Source organism: Pteropus alecto, unplaced genomic scaffold (genome assembly GCF_000325575.1).
Source record: "Pteropus alecto unplaced genomic scaffold, ASM32557v1 scaffold146, whole genome shotgun sequence".
Lineage (NCBI taxonomy): Eukaryota > Metazoa > Chordata > Mammalia > Chiroptera > Pteropodidae > Pteropus > Pteropus alecto.
In genome coordinates, this window is record NW_006442107.1 from 24,982,614 (window position 1) to 24,999,713 (window position 17,100).

The following is a 17,100-nucleotide window of genomic DNA, read 5'->3' on the forward strand; positions in this document are numbered from 1 at the left end:
CCTATCTTGGAAAAACTGGAAAGTACAGAGATATATTTAAAAAGAAAAAAATTATCTGTAATTCTTTAACTGAAAATAAGCCACTGCGAACACTTTTGTGTATTCTTTCTTGTGTTTTTTTCTATGCATATTGTGCTAACTAGCTCATATTCTGTAATTGTATAACCTGATTTTTTTCACTTACAACTGTAAAGAAACAATCTTTTATTACTAATATGTCTATGTAGAAAACAAAATTATCCATAAATAAAATAAAAATTTAGTTAAGTTGATGAATTCAAAATTTATAAAAATTAGTTGCATTTCAAAAACTTAATTGCATTTCTACACACCAGCAGCAGTTAGAAATGTATTTTTAAAGATGTTTATTATAAAATAAAAACATATTAAATATATAGGAATAAATCTTATAAGAGAACACAACTGAATGCAATGTGTGATCTCGGATTGGATGCTGGAACAGAAAAATGACATTAAGGGAAAGACTGGTGAGGTCTTTAGTTGATAGTATTGTTCCAGGAGTGACTTCTTGTTTTGGTAATTTACTATGGTTATATAAATTGTTAACTTTAAGAGAAGCTGATGAAGAGTGTACATAAACTCTACTATTTTCAAATATCTTTATCGAGATGTAGTTCACATATAATTCACCCATTTATAATGTACAATTTGATAGCTTTTAGCATATTCACAGAGTTGTACAACAATCATACAATTTTAGAACATTTTCATGACCTATAAATGAAACCCCATATCCTTTAACCAACACCCCTCAATTACCCTCTTAGTCCCCCAACCCTAGGCAATCACCAATCTACTTTCTTTCTCTATAGATTTGCTTATTCTGAAAATTTAATATAAATGAAACCATAGCAATATGCAATTTTGTGACTAGCTTCTTTCACTTGGAGTAATATTTTCAAGTTTCAGCCAGGTGGTAGCATGCATCAATATTTCATTTCTTTTTATTGCTGTATAATATTCCACTGTATGGCTCTACCACATTTTGTTTATCAGTTGATGGACATTTGGATTGTTTCCACATTTTGGCTATTATGAATAATGCTGCTATAAAATTTGTGTACAGTTCTTTTTTGTGTGTACATTTACATTTCTCTCATTTTATATCTAGGAGTGGAATTGATGGATTATATGGTAACTATGTTTATCCATTTGAGAAACTACAAGATTATTTTCTAAAGTGGCTATGCCATTTACATTCCTATCAGCAATATATAAGGTTCTAATTTCTTCACATATTCAACAACACTTGTTATTGTCTGTCTTTTTGATTGTAGCCATCCTAGTGGGTATGAAGGAGTATCTCATTGTGATTTTGATTTTTGTTTCTCCAACTGGCTACTGATGTTGAGCATCTTTTTATGCGTTCGTTGGCCATCTCCATGTCTTCTTTGGATAAATGCCTACTCAGAGCCTTCACCCCTATCTAAATTAGGCTACTTGTCTTTTTATGATTGAGTTAAAATATATATTCAAATATTGTAGATACAAATCCCTTATCAGATACATGATTTGCAAATAATTACTCCTATTTTGTGAGTTTTCTTTTCATTTTCACTTTTCAGTGTCCTTTGAAGCATAAATGTTTTTGATTTTGATGGTGTCTAGTTTTTGTTTGTTTGTGCTTTTAAAATTATATCTAAGAAATCATTGCTTAATCCAAAATCAGGAAGATAATCACCATCATTTTCTTCTATGAATTTTATAGTTTTATTTCTCACATTTAGGTCTTTAATCTATTTTTAGGTTACTTTTTCTTTGTGAGGTAGGGGTTCAACGTCACTCTTTTATCATGTGGACATCCAGTTGTCCTAGCATCATTTGTGGAAAAGATTCTTCTTTCCTCCATTGAATGGTCTTGGCACCCTGGTTGCAATTCAGTTGATTGCACGGTTTATTTCTAAACTTTCTCAATTCTGTTCCATTGAACTGTATGTCTGTTCTTACGCTGGCACCACACTACCTTGATTACTGCAGCTTTGTATTAAGTTTTAAAATGGAGAAGTGAGAGTCTTCTGTGTTCTTCTTTATAAATACTGTATAGTGGTGACAACAGGGAAAGGGGGTGGGGGAAGGCAGCGAAGGATAAAGGGGTTCAAATATACAGTGATAAAAACAGATTTGACTTTGGGTGATGAACACACAATGCAATGTACAGATGATGTATTACAGAATTGTACACTTGAAAGCTATGTAATTTTATTAACCAATGTCACCCCATTTTATTTTGTTAATTTATGCAAAGAAGCCAGTTGGGTTTTTGATAAGGAATGCACTGAATCTGCAGATCAATTTGGGGAATATTGCCATCTTAAAAATATTAATAAGTCTTCCAATTCATGATCATAGGATGTCTCTCCATTCATTTATGTCTTCTTTAATTTCTTTCAACAATAGTTTTTAGTTTTTAGAGAATGAGTTTTACAATTTTCTGATGTTAAAACTAGGCTTTTTCTTTTCATTTTATTCATTTATTTATCTTTTCTTTTCTTTTTTTTTTTGTTAGGCGAGGCAACCCTTGGTTGACCACACAGATTGCAAGGACCTTGTCAGTTTACGATCCCTTATTTTTTATTTTATTTATTTATTTTTTATGCCTACAGCACCTGGTCTTTCTAGGTGGTCTCCCATCCAAGTACTAACCAGGCCCTACCCTGCTTAGCTTCTGAGATCTGAGGAATTATTTTCTTAATTTCATTTTTGGATCTCTTGTACCATTTTTTGTGATTTTTATGTAGATTTAAAATTATTTTAAAATATATATATATTTTTAAAAAACATGACCCTATCAAATATTTGCAACAGAAACAAATATGCTGCTAGTGGGAGTATAAATATAACCACTTGAGAAAAAAATTTAGCATTATTTAGTAAAGTTGAAAATATATATAACCTATACCTCAACAATTCCACTCCCAGAGAAACTCTTGTATACGTGTACCTGCACTGTTTAATGTAGTGAAAAACTAGAAACAACTCAAATGTTCATCAGTAGTAAAAATGATTTTTAAAAATGTGTGGCATATTCATATAATAGAATACTAAAAAAAACCAAACAGTAAAATGAATGAATTATAGCTACCCACAACAACAGGATCAGTCTCAGGGACGTACTGTTGAATGTAAAAAGCAAATTAAAAATGGATATATGGAGTGTGATTCTGCTTACAAAAAGGTTTGTTAATTTATGCAAAGAAGCCAGTTGGGTTTTTGATAAGGAATGCACTGAATCTGCAGATCAATTTGGGGAATATTGCCATCTTAAAAATATTAATAAGTCTTCCAATTCATGATCATAGGATGTCTCTCCATTCATTTATGTCTTCTTTAATTTCTTTCAACAATAGTTTTTAGTTTTTAGAGAATGAGTTTTACATTTCTTTTGTCAAATATGTTCCCAAGTATTTTATTCTTGTTTATGCTATTATAAATGGAATTCTTTTCTTTTCTTTTCTTTTTTTTTTGTTAGGCGAGGCAACCCTTGGTTGAGCAGAAGACCAGAAACAATAAATTGCATAGAAGAAAACACAGAAACTAAAATCATGGACTTTGGACTTAGAGGGGATTTTTTATGAATTTGACATCAAAGGCAAGGGAAGTAAAAGCACAAATAAATGAATGGGACTACATCAAACTAAAAAGCTTCTGCACAGCAAAAGAAACTGTCAACAAGGCAGAGACAACTATGCAAATGGGAGAAAATATTTATAAGCAATACCTCGGATAAGGGTTTAATATCCAAAATACACAAAGAAGTCATACAACTCAATAATAACCAAAAAAACCCCCCAACAACAACAACAAACAATCTAATTAAAAAATAGGCAGAGGACTTGAACAGACACTTCTCCCAAGAAGACATACAAATGGCCAACAGATATATGAAAAGAAACTCAATTTCACTAGCTATTCAGGAAAAAGCACATCAAAACCACAGTGAGATACCATATCACACTTGTTAGAATAGCTATTATCAACAAGATGAGTAAATACAAGTGTTAGAGAGGTTGTGAAGAAATAGAACCCCTCATACACTGCTGGTGGGAATGTACATTGGTACAGCCACTTTGGAAAACAGTATGGAGTTTCCTCAAAAAATTAAAAATAGAGTTGCCATACAGCTCCAATGTTCATAGCAGCATTATTTAGGTGGCCAGGCATGGAAGCAACAGAAGTGTCCTACAACAGATGATTGGATAAAGAAGATGTGGTATATATACACAACAGAATATCACTCAGCCATAAGAAGAGATGAAATACTGCCATTTGCTACAACATGGATGGACCTCGAGATAATCATGCTAAGCAAAAAAAGTTGAAAACCATATGATATCACCTATATGTGGGATATAAATCTAAAAGCAACAAACATGACAAACAGAGACTCATGGACATGGACAGTAGATTAGTGGTTACCAGAGGGTGGGTAGTGGGGGAGAGAGGAGGGAGGTGTGGCAAAATATATGGTGACAGAAAAAATCTAACTATGGGCAGTGAACACATAATGCGGTATATACATGACTTAGTGTTGAATTGTACAGTTGAAACTTATTGGATTTTGGTAACGTTACCATAATAAAAAAAGAAAGTTTAAAGTATATGAAATTAAATAATACATTGTTTAGGAGCTATGCATTATGCCAAAACTATAAGTAAAATGAAGGAATAATAAACATGAATTCAGGATAATGGTTACCTTTAAAAGAAGAGGGACAGTAGCATTAGGGAGGGGAATAGGAGCCTCTAGTGTTCCTAATTTTGGTAGGTACGTGAATGTTCACTATGCTATGATTTTACAAACTTTTTATAAATTTTATAAATTTTATCTATTCAGTAAATTTTCTTAAAAGAGGGCAATGTAAATGTCTATCCATGTTTTAGAAACTATTTGAGGATATTAATTACTAAATTGTTTGATGAATACCAATGAACGGCAACTATTTCCTCTTTACTTTCTATTTTGAATCTGACAGAAAAGTTGAAAAACTAGTGCAATAAATACTTGATAGCCTTCAATTTGTTTTACTGATTGTTAACATTTTGTCACATTTGCTTTTTTTCTTTATTACTTTTTATTTAGTTGTTGTTATTATTGCTAAATAATTTAGAAGTAACAGTATAATATTCACTAAATACTTCATTGTGTCTTTCATAAGAGCAAAAGCATTCTCCTACATACCTACAATATCATTATTATATCCAAGGAATTGAACTAACATCGATATAGTGTTCTCTAATACACGGCCCGCATTTGAATTTCACTAATTGTCCCAAAGCTGTGTTTTTTGTTTTTTTATTTTTCGGTCTAGGAGCTAATCAAGAATTACGCACTACACTTGGTTGCCATGTTTCTTTACTCTCCATTATTAAAACAGCACTCCCACCCCCGCAGCCCTCCCCCGCCCACATGCCTTTTTTGTTCTCTTTGGTCTTTTCACTGATATTTTTTAAAATGCAGGCTAATTGTTTTGTAGAATGCTAACTGTTTTTGCAGAATTCAGATTTTGTAGAACCTAAATTTTTCTGGAACTGTCCTTGTGATTACTCAGGTTAAACATTTTTTGCAATTATACCTTATACATGACATTGTGTACTTCTCCTAGCTCATAATGTCAACCTGTCCCATAACTGCAGATGACAAAGTTTGATTAATTATGGTTGTGTATATTGCCAGATCTTTCCACTGTAAAAAATCTTTTCCTTTTTATAATTTTAAATATGTGGGATGACACTTTATGACTGTGTGAATATTTGTTCCCAAATGACATTCTACCCAATGGGGTTAGTAACCATTGATAATACTTGTCAGAATCAATAATTACATTTGTAGTGCAAAATAGAGATTCTCTAATTCTACTGTTTTCCTACATTTATTAGGTGGTGCTCTTTTGTGAAGAAAGTCTTGCTCCCCGGCCTCCCTCCGCCCTATCATGTCCTCTGCCTCTTTTATTCTTTTAGTATTACTATGAACTCATGGTTTATGCAAAAAAAAATAGTTCAACAGGTTACAACCCACTGCCATTATTCCTTTTGATACTCAAAATTACCAAATTTGGCCAGTAAAATCCACTTCAAGCAGGCTGTTATATCCTTTTGACATGTCTCCATCAATTTTCGAGTACTTTCTTATTTTTGGCACAAGGTATTCCAGACTGTTCCCACTTCAGAGCTGGGACACTAGAGAATGGTATTTATAAGCCAGGAGCTGTATGCTAAATGTTCACATTGATACTGAGATATCACTGTTTTTAAGACCTTTCAGTAGAGAGAGCTGGGAAACATTTAATTTTTTTCAAGTTATGAGCTCCTACTTTTATTTTCAATTTAAATCTAAAAGGAATATTCTTTACTTTTCCCCATTCTATATTTGAGGCTCCCTTCTTTCATGTGAGAACTCTGGTAATCAACAACGTTAAAATATTTATGCATTTGCTCTACCTTACGGTATACACAACAATTTTAAAATGATCAATACTTTTGCCAACAACATAATGATTAACCTTCAAGATTTATTTGCAATTCTTTTTGCCTTTAGGATATATCACATTGAGATTGTACAATATGAAAACTGTGTTCAAAAAACACTTGAATTATTTTTGGTGTGCAGTTAGTTGTGTTATCAATTTGATATGCAGCTGGGTTCAGTTATTTCTGTTTGCATTCAATATTAAGTTTTACTCCATCATTTTAATTTAATTTTTTGAATATGTAACTCATAAGAATCAAAAGTCAAACTATATAAAAAGTTATACTAATCCCATCCTTATCTCTTCCACTCCATATAGATAAACTTTTTTATTACTTTCTGGCTTAGCCTTCATGTTTTTTGTTTTTTGAAAATATGCACCAAGGTGTGGAATCTGAAAATGGTCAGACGTGCTGAGAAATGGCTTGTCTGAGAAAGGTCACTTTCTGTCTTCTTCATAATTTATCACAGTTCTATAGAATTAAATAAAAGTTTATATTCTAATAAGTGAATAAATCTGTCATATTTTCCCAACTCAATAGAAACTGGACATCAGCAGGGCCCACCGGGGGTACTAATGGTGGCACCAAGAGATTCAAGGCCATGTCTACTTAAATACTAAATCTTACTTTTGCCATGAGTGGGAATTTAGGAGGCATCAATAACTCATTTTATGACATCTTGCAATTCACTGAAGTCTAGAACAAAGCCAGCAGTGGCTGAAAATCACTGTGTTTCCTAAAGGTGATGAATCTGAACCTTGGGAAGGTGCATCAGTCATGGACATCTACGGAAATAACCAACTTGAAAGGTCCGTGGAGAGAAACCTTCTCGGACAGCCAAGGACTCCATGCAGCTAGAGTGCAGCCACTTGTGCCCCTTTTCTTCACTGAAGGCTACAGAGTCCAGATGGGCTCTGGGAAAACTTGAACCTTAGTCTGTATTCCCCTTTATGGGATTAGAGAAAAACAACATCATGTCCTCCGAGGTCATTCCTTTAAAAACTTTAAAGGAGGAACAGCAATTTTTCAACCATTTAAGGGCCTTGAAAGGGAATAAAAATAAGAGCACACACAGCAAGTCCACAATACCTTGTGGGCACCAGAATCAAAGGCCTTTCCACAAAGGTCAAAAGTCTGAACAAGTAGCCAGAACCCATCACCTGGAGCTCACTGTTCTGAGCATCAAGTAACAATGAGAATGATCAGGAGAATTAAAAATGTCTAGGTATCGTTAAAGGTGACCCAGTATTCATGCCAGTGCCCCACTCTCCTGCCTGTTTGTTTGGACAGAACAATGTATTCTGGTTTGTATATTCTTATCCTTCAATTTTTTTTAAAATAAAGAATTTATTTCTAAATTTTTTATTTCTAATTTTTATTTCTTGTTTTTATCATCAAGAAGATATCCCAGAGAAAAATAAAACTACTCTCAGTTTTAGCTGTTCATCTTCTCTGTGGATCAAGTTAATTTCTACAAAGGTGTGGTATGCCAAAATATTTTAATAGTTAAAAGGATATGAAAATCAAGAAAATAATAAATCACAAGAGCACTCTGACTTTTTAAGTATTACGATAGCAATGGGTATTCCTTCACCCAGGCAATCTCTTTTCAGCAAATAAATAACCTGGGAATTGAAATAGCTGGTTAAAATTCCTGCTAATCACTTTCAGTGTCCATCGCATAGGCTGTCCCTTTTTCTTCTGGTGGCCCTTGTTCTTCCCATGAGGGAGAGTTCTTGATCTGGGATTGGTGAAACCTGTCTGTGTGGGTATATACTACTGTGCTGTGTGTTTGCGTCAAGGAGGCAAGCAGCACTAGATTTGCACAGAAGAGCATGCTGAACACACAGATACAACTTCAGAGCCCTGTGTAACTGACAGAGAGACCTGATAAATATACATCTCAGGCCTCTCCTCTTGGCTAAAGTAGATTTCTGAAACATGGTTTTGATGACTAAATTTGACTACCAAATCTTAACTATTACTTCTATACCTTTTTTTAAAAAGAGATTTGAACTAAAAATTCAACAAAATGTTATAAAAATTCCATTCGACAAATATTGTCTGCTGTGTCAGACAAGACAGAGATGTTCCCTGAATATTTTACTTTCTAGTTGAAGAGAAAGAGCCTTAATAAACACACAGCCACAACATAGTATTGAGAGCCACAGTGGGAGAACGGCAGGGTGCAGACAAGCACTGGTGCATGAGTTGAGGAAGAAAGGCTGCCTGGAAGCCAAAGAAACTTCAGTGTTAGGGGAAGGAATGGAGGTCACCTGTGCTGTCAAGAGTTCAGATAAGGACTGAAAAGGTTATTGGTAACACTAGTGAGAGCCCTGTAAAGATGGGGGTGGGAAGTGGAGGCCAGTTTCCAGGGTGTGTTGAGCGACTGGGAGATGAGGAAATGAAGATCACTAACAGCAGGCAACTCTCTCAATGAGTTTGGCAGTTAACTAGAAGAGGATGAGCTAGAGGGTTATGGAGGATTAACAGGGGCTTGTTTTGTCTTTGAGAGAGGGAGTGCAGCTTTAAACGAATGCAACGAGTCCCAGGAGAGAAAGAAGTTGAAGGCGGCAATGAGAGAAGAAATAATAGCATGAGTTCCATGAGAAGAAGTGGCAAATAGAGCAAGGTCGGGGAATCAGGCTTACGTAGAGGAGAGCAGCTCTTTCACTGATCAGGAGGGAAGGAGGAAAGATGACATGTATACAGGTGGGAGGAAGAAGTTTTTATTTAAAGTTTTCTTTTATTGGAGGTGGGAGAGGAGGTGGCATGGTCATTTGCTAAGAGAGAAGGATGAGGTCAGAAGTTTGAGTGACATGGAATCTGCAATGGACACTGTGGAGAATGGGAGAGAGATCCAACTAAACCGTAATAAAATTTATGATAGTATCAATTGGAAAAGTTTATTTTTATTCCCCCACAGTGTATGTAGCAAAGGAGTTTGTGGTCTGACATTGGGGATATTAAAATTAATGATTACAGGATCCAGCAGGGTCTGGAAATGACTAGGGAGCAGGGGACTGACGAGGAGCAGAAGGCAAAGGTGTTTGAAGATAAAAAGCCTAGGATACTGAGAAGCTAGGGTATTGGCTCTGTCGTCTATCTGGATAGGAAGTACATCCAGATGATGGCAGGTTGGGAGGCAGGGAAGACTGTGTGAGCCAGGTGCCAACATCTTCTATAAACCAGAGGAGGGCACTGGGCAGCTAGCTACTTAGTTGGAAATTGACTTTAAGAATGCTAATTTTAGATACTTGTTCAGTTACATTTGCACAAGGAATCTCTGGTGTTTTCCTATTCCACCCTGGGACAGAGTGGTGTCCTAGCACTTCCTTCTCTAAGATCCCCTTCCCTGCCGCCTTTGTCAGTGCTCAATAAATACTGCCTCTTTTTTCCTTAAAATGTAGGAGACTGACAAAGAGGTGTAAAGTTTATGAGACAAAGAAAATACATTTTAGAATGTGAAAATGCCTTCCCGCATCTTTTCGCTTTCCCTTCTAACCTCTACCACTGCCTTGAAATGTCCTTACATCCATTTGGATAGAAAAATCTATCTACATAAAGCAGACAAAAATATCTCTCTGGTTCTTTTATAATGAGGCATGTGCTGAGGTATTAAACTTGTGTCATTCCCGAGCATGATAAAACTCCCTTGACTGAACACTGCAGGATCTGCCCCCATTCACTAGGGGCAAGGAGGAAGAAAATATGCAGTCACTAATACTTCCTGTTTTTATCCCAATCGCCTTGAATTGAAAGTGGCTTGTATTCTGACTGCACTGATACCCTAGTATTCTAATTTATAGAACGTGGGGTTTCCTAAATTAGAAGAATTATGCTACAACAACAAAAGTTGTTAAATGACACTACAACAAAAGCATTTCTTAATAGTCTAAAAATTCCTTATGCTTTTACAGTTACCACTCCCCCAGTTACAAGTCCATTTTGGACAAACTTTTAAATATTTAATCCATTTCTTTTTTTTTTTTTTTACCCACAAATTCTTTCTACAATGTTTCCTTTTGTTTTCTCTCCCTGTCTCCTTTCCTTAATTAGAATGTAGGTAAGGTATCAAGTGCTTTGCCTTAGTGCTGGGTCTGCAGCGACAGGATGGTTTCTATTTTCACTTTTTTTTTTTTTTTGGCCACGCAAGGGCTGCCAAGGATGTGGCCTTTTTGCATGCTCTGGCTGCTTCTCCTTGCCTCTTTCTCTGGTGCTTTCTCTGGCAGGCTGGCTGCTGAAATGCTGCCTTTAGGGAAAGGCAAATGGAACCACAAAGCAGAACACTTGGACACTATTTCTCCCTCTGACTGTCCCTCTTCTTCCTCCCTCTAGCCTTCCATTCAAACATTAGTTGAGCACCTACTTCTTCTAGGCCCGAGAGAGGCACCACATCAGGCACTAGGCAAACAGAGATGAAAAAATGGTTCTTGTCCCCAAGGTACTGCCCTCTGTGACCTTATGCAAATGCTCTCCTTGATTCACATGGCAAAATATGAGGAAACTGAGTCAGATGATTTCTTGAGAAACTTTTTTGTTTTCATACCTGTAATTTTTAAGAGTTGTTTTAGTGGATGACCTGCTACTTACTTACTCTTCTCTGGACAATTTCTCTTTACAATTTAACATGCTTATGGTCCTTCCTGTTCTACTTATCAACTGTTATGTCTTCCAAGAATATGAAGCTATTTAAATATCAAAGCAAATAAATTTTGGTGTGTTATGATTTGGAATACTATACATTCATTAAGAATGATGCTTACAAAAACTTTTGATGACATGAGAAAATGTGCATACTATACTGTCAAGTGAAAAAAAAAGACACAGGCAGAGAAGAAAGCCTGTATTAAATCATTTATTAACACCTAGATTTTAACAGTGGTCATCCTTGAAAGGTGGGATTATAAATGTTTAAATGTTTCTAGTTTGTTTCTTTTATTTTTCAAAATAAAGAATATCATAACAATGTTTCTTCTATAATAAAAATGAATTATTTTTAAATATATAATTGTTTTTGCAGCAAAAATTTCAGCATGTATGTAAAAACCAGGTGTGAATAATTTTTAAAATATGCTTTGTCTTGAATTTTCTAAATCTGCCCATAACATTAATTTTTCTGCATTCCAAGCTTATGTAAATAATCAAATTCTGGTACTTTTCTGAGGAGTGATAATCTTAAAATACTCACTTTAGAAAAATCTGAGGGCGCTGTGAGGGAAAAAGGAAGGATCTACATGATTTTTTCATCTATCAAAAACACAGGTTTTATTTAGAGTCTGGCATTTATAAAGAGAGGTGAAAGTACAGGTCATCAAGAGGTTATTTTGGGCAAGGGCTCTGCAGAGAGCACAACTGCTGACCATGGATGATTTCACCACTTGAAACAGGTGCTATGATGTGTTTACTCAAGCACGATTTGGGATATCAGGTCACAAACCCAGGAAGGCCACAAATGCCAATTGGTTCAAATAAAACAGCTGTAAGAGAAGGTGCTTCCTCCATGTTATGGAGGTGGAAAATCCATAAGAAATATAAAATTCAGTTAATGCTTGGTGTAACGAAAGCTCATCCATTTCCCTCCATGGAGGGGGCAGAATGAAAATGCAGAAATGGCCAGTAGCTAAAAGAACCTAGAACTCACTCAGGTTTCTGAGAGAGCTGTAAGAGAAGGAGTCAGATCTTCTCTGGCTAACCACCTATAAGTCAATCCAATAGGTTTTGGTAACAGGCCAACATGTCATATTGTAACTTGTCATTCAGAATTTTAGAGGCTAACAAGAAGATTGCACTGTTATCCAGGCACTTGGACCTCCAGAAGGTGTGGACCTTACATGCGTCAGTCACGGCCACTAAGAGAGGTTAAAGATGTTAAAAAAATCTATTGTCAGTCAACTCATCTGGACCATGGAACTAACAACAAAAGATTTCTTATAGTGCTGTGCTACTCAAAGTGTGGACCAGCAGCACTGGCTTCTCCTGGGAGCTTGTTAAAAATGCAGAATCTGGAGTCCACCCAGCCTCACTGAACGGGAATCTGCATTTTAACAAGCTCCCAGGTGATCTGTATGAACACAGGGTTTAAGGAGTACAGTACTATAAGCATGAAACATATAAACTACACTTGCATTTCCTTTAAATTTTTCGCTTCCTACCTGTTTTCGAATATGTTGAAAATAAACATTTCTACTATGGCAAAAGATTCATCCTCGTGTGTGTGTGTGTGTGTGTGTGTGTGTGTGTGTGTGTGTGTGTACGCATGCACACATGTGTTTCCTCTGGTTAAAGTGTTCAGAAGCAACCCTGACATGATTTCCTTTTTAAACCTAGTTTACAAAGGCAAGCATTTCAAACTGTCCCAATTTTCTAAATTCTTTACTGCTTCTTATAATCTTAAGCAAATTTTCTGTTTGAAAGGGATATTATTTTCCACAGGCTTCTAGAATTTTTGCTCACCTTTTTACATTTTCTGGGAAAATATTTTTCCTCTATACTTATTCTCTTAAAGTCACTAGGAGAAATTCCAACTTCTCCTTATTGACATGGGGGATGGTGTTCTGGTTTCTAGATTAAAAATGTGCTGGTAGTGTGCTAAATAAACGACTAGGAATCCACCTGGGGGAGTGTGACCTATCCAAGTCATAGAAGGAATTCACAGACCCCACCATCCCTTGCCTTGAGGAAATTTCTCTTTATAAAGGAGTGACTAGTTTCTAGTACACTGATGACGTTATGGACTTAACAGTCTCAGGCAAATATGTACATCAACTTACCTTTGATCAAGAAAGGTAAAGGCCAGAGTACTTTGAGAGAAAACTTACAGATAAATTTGAAATAACATTTAAAGTGCTCTTATGATTTTTATTACTGTAAAAAAGGGTGGAAATTGTAATATAAACATTTGGATTAAACAGAAGAAAGAGGCAGAAGGAAACGAAGGCTGGATCTAGGTAGAGATCTCTTTGAAAGTTTGATCTTACCTGATTGTCGAATCCGTTGAAGCGTTTGCTGAACCAGAACCTCCGATCTTGGGACAATAACGATGAAGTCCACTTTGCTGAAGTGGCCGAGGTCCAGGCTCTGGCTGCCGCTGTCGGCTATAGCACACACCTGGGATAGGAGTTTTCTGGCAACTGTAAGCTGTGGTTGATAAATTTGGAAGGTTTCATTATCTAAACCTAAAATAAAAAAAGTAATAAGAACAAGATTAATTCACTTCTGCGATGGTCCCTATGAATCCATATGGGGACCTATAATACACACACACACACACACACACACACACACACACAGTAAAGTAATGCTCTATCACCAAGAATCCTCAGTTTGTATTTTCACCACTATTGTTTTAATAGATTTGCCTGTTTTCCCTGAAAACTTGGGCTGAAAGGGAGTGCTCTAAAGTGGATGTGGTAATTTTTATTTTAAAATCAACTGTCTCACAAATCACTAACTCAACACCCCTCCCTCACCCAGAAATGGGAGGTGGGGTGGGGTCAAACCACACTCTCGCAGCTGGAGCCAGGACTAATCTCTGGAAAGAGTCTCTAGTTTTCTTTAGGACTATCAGCACAGGTCAGATGCCCCAGCCCAGACCCAGTTCAGGGAAGGAGGCAATGACCTAACCATAATAATGCTGAGTTCCTTTGAGCTTTTCTGGATGGCACCAAGTCATCATTTCCTCTGTAGCAAGTCCACTGCAACATGACTTAAAATACTCCTCCCTCTGACTGTATAACATAGATCATGGAAACACTACTTTCACCTTCTTCACACTTGACTTTGCCAGTGCTTGTGACCTGGCAGATCTAGGTGACTGTGGTCAATCAAAATGCTGATGCCTGTACGATCTGAAGAGACCTGACTCATGACATGGCCAGCTGGCCACTCAATAGGTGACGTATTAGAAAGACATTGCCCAGATACTCTAAGCATGCCAGAAGTTTTTTATTACAAGTTATAACCAAGCGATCGAGCTCTTATACGTGCATGCGTGCACTCACATGATGAAAGAGGCTTAGTCAGCTAAATACTTGAGCAGGCAACATCTAATATTCTTTAAAGGGCTGTTTTTATGAGGAACATGTGTGGAATTCTGACTGGTACACATAAGGTCCCAATTAACCTGTGTTAATTAATGCTCTTTAAAATCAAACTGCAATGTGACCAATGTAAAGAGAGAGTTACGATGCCCCAGCCACCATGGTACACTGACAGTGAGTTTTATACAGGTGGGTCTCCCTACTGACTGAAAGAACCCATTAGAAAAGCCCAAAGCTGCAACTTTTGATAGTAGACCACGAGTTTCTGACCCACAAAATTACCTATCAAAATAAGTCTGTCTTCTGATCATTTGGCTGTTATTTCTTTCATTTTGAAGGTTAGATGGGTGAGGACTAACAGAGATAAAAGCATAACTGTAAAATTTAGCAAATTTTGAAGTTTGAAGAAAACCAAAAATATCTTTAAGCAATGTTTCTTAAACAAATAATCGAGGATATATATGTGGGAATCTGTAAGTCCTCTGAGCATTTATAAATTATAATTTTGTTAGTAATTCGAAACAATATAAACACATTTTAGATCATCTGGATGATCATTTTATTACCAAATAATGTTCAGAAGTCAAAAAAAAATCTGTTGCTTGCATTTGCATTTGTTTTTATGGCTGAAATGATGCCAAACCATGCTACTTTTATTGCTGAGGCAATCCTAATACATAAATGATGCATTCCTATCAAGTGGAAGCCAAAAGGCTGTCAGCAGCAGCTTATATGGATCTGTTTTGTACCTATCCTTTCTCCTGTTCTTTTTTGTGTCCTTTCCTATGGTGTTCCTATCAAACAGGGAACTGGGGAAGAAATCTGAACCCAAAGGAATCCAATCCAATGATTGAACTCTTTACCCATGGTCCCACCATGCCTCTTTTCATTTCGGGGGCTTGTTATAGGGCAGATGATATTTCGCTATTGCTGTTCTATCTGCCAGGAAGGCCTCACTACTCCTATGTGTGTTTTACATGTCAGAGAGTACTTGAAGGGAGTGGAGAGCCAGCTGCCCTGCACAGACTGCAGTCTAGACTCTTTCAAGCAGTTCTTTGAAGCCCTCAGCAAGCACTGACAGCTCTCTGGGCACAGCTGGTAGAGCTAAGGAAAGTATATCAAGGATCCAGGAATCTATCAAATAAAAAAAAAGACTGCTTAAAATAAAGCCTTTGATTTTAATTCTAGGTGTTATTTACTAAGAACAAGGTGTTTGATCCAGGCCACATGGAAAGGCATTTTGAATTTGAGCCAGATTTATCAAATAGATAATGAAGAGGAGCCTGTCATAGTCTGTGACTTGAAGCCAAGACCTCAAAATCTTCACAGCCACTTAGCCTCTATAATGTCTGTCCTGAGGGCTAATTTCTTGCTTTTGGTCTGAGGTGACATTACCCAGGTTTTGCGTGGGAATCATAGCAGCAGCCTCCTGAGGTGACACATATTCATTAAGGTCTCCGTTGAAAGGGGTAACCACACTGTCTCCTCTTCTTTGTTGTATTTTTTCTAGCAGCTTGTCCAAGTCATCACCTGTTACAAAATAAAGATTATAAGGAATGATATGTTTGTATCAGTCTCCAAGTTGGGCTATTAAGCTGGGTTCTCATCAAGATTTGTCAGTCTGCCAGTTTTTTATATCCAAGTTTACACTTGGCTATTCCTATTGCCAGAGCTACCCTCATTTATATTGAGCTTACTACAATTTACATGCTTTCACATGCTGTATCTGTCTCGATAACATTAAAATGTTATGGATAACCTCCATAACATTAAAAGCAGGCAGGATAGGATCATTATATCTCCATTTGACATATTAAGAAACAAGTCTGGGGAAAGAGATTTTTGCCCCAGCTCAGACAGCAAAATAGTGCTGAGCTGAGGCCTCCCATTCTAGTACTCCTATGCCTTTTTCTGGACCCCCTTGCTGTGTCAGTCACAAAACAACATAAACTATTCCAAATGAAGAGAGGCCAGCAGGCAAGCTTAAGCTCCACACTTATCTTCTTGATAGACTAAGATTTAAATTCAGAAAATCACGCAGCCAGGGCTGGCAGTGTTACTGAATCCTACAACCACTCACCTAACGATGTGGTTTTGAAATGCGATGCCAGGAAACTGACCTTTCCTGTGATGAGCTCATAACTTATTTCTTTAAAAAACTCACTTGTGGTGAGCATGCTCTCTGCCAGAGCTCTGGACTGATGCTGACCTGCAGAACAGAAGGAGAGAATGTGATGTGCCAGAGAACAAATGCTCACTGGGACATGATTTATAATAGCAAAACCTGGAAATAACTGAAGTATGTAATTATAGGGACCTGGCTAAGAAAATCGTAGCACTTCAAAAATGGTTAATTACACGGCATTTGAAGTGACAATTTTAAACAGAAAAAGATTATAATATAATGTTAAGTGATCAAGAGAAAAAATGATATACCTTGTTTGTAACTGTGAAAACACACCATACCTGTGTTTAAAGACTATGGAGGAATTCGAAAACCTTTAAAAATTGTGTTTGCATGGTTATGATTAACACCTGTCTTAAGAATGTAAACTTATGTTAAGTTGAT

General features: G+C 36.4%; 1 protein-coding gene across 9 annotated transcripts in view; it reads right to left on the reverse strand.

The window, feature by feature from the left end:
* GREB1L (GREB1 like retinoic acid receptor coactivator) overlaps positions 1-17,100 on the reverse strand; it is a 223,999-nt gene that overhangs the window by 37,168 nt on the left and 169,731 nt on the right. For all 9 annotated transcript variants that reach the window (XM_025038617.1, XM_025038613.1, XM_025038616.1 and 6 more), the window contains 3 exons: positions 16,612-16,740; positions 15,927-16,061; positions 13,470-13,667 (listed from right to left, as the gene is read on the reverse strand). In XM_025038617.1, the coding sequence (XP_024894385.1) occupies positions 13,470-13,667; positions 15,927-16,061; positions 16,612-16,740 (462 nt within the window). The remainder of the gene's footprint in view (positions 1-13,469; positions 13,668-15,926; positions 16,062-16,611; positions 16,741-17,100) is intronic.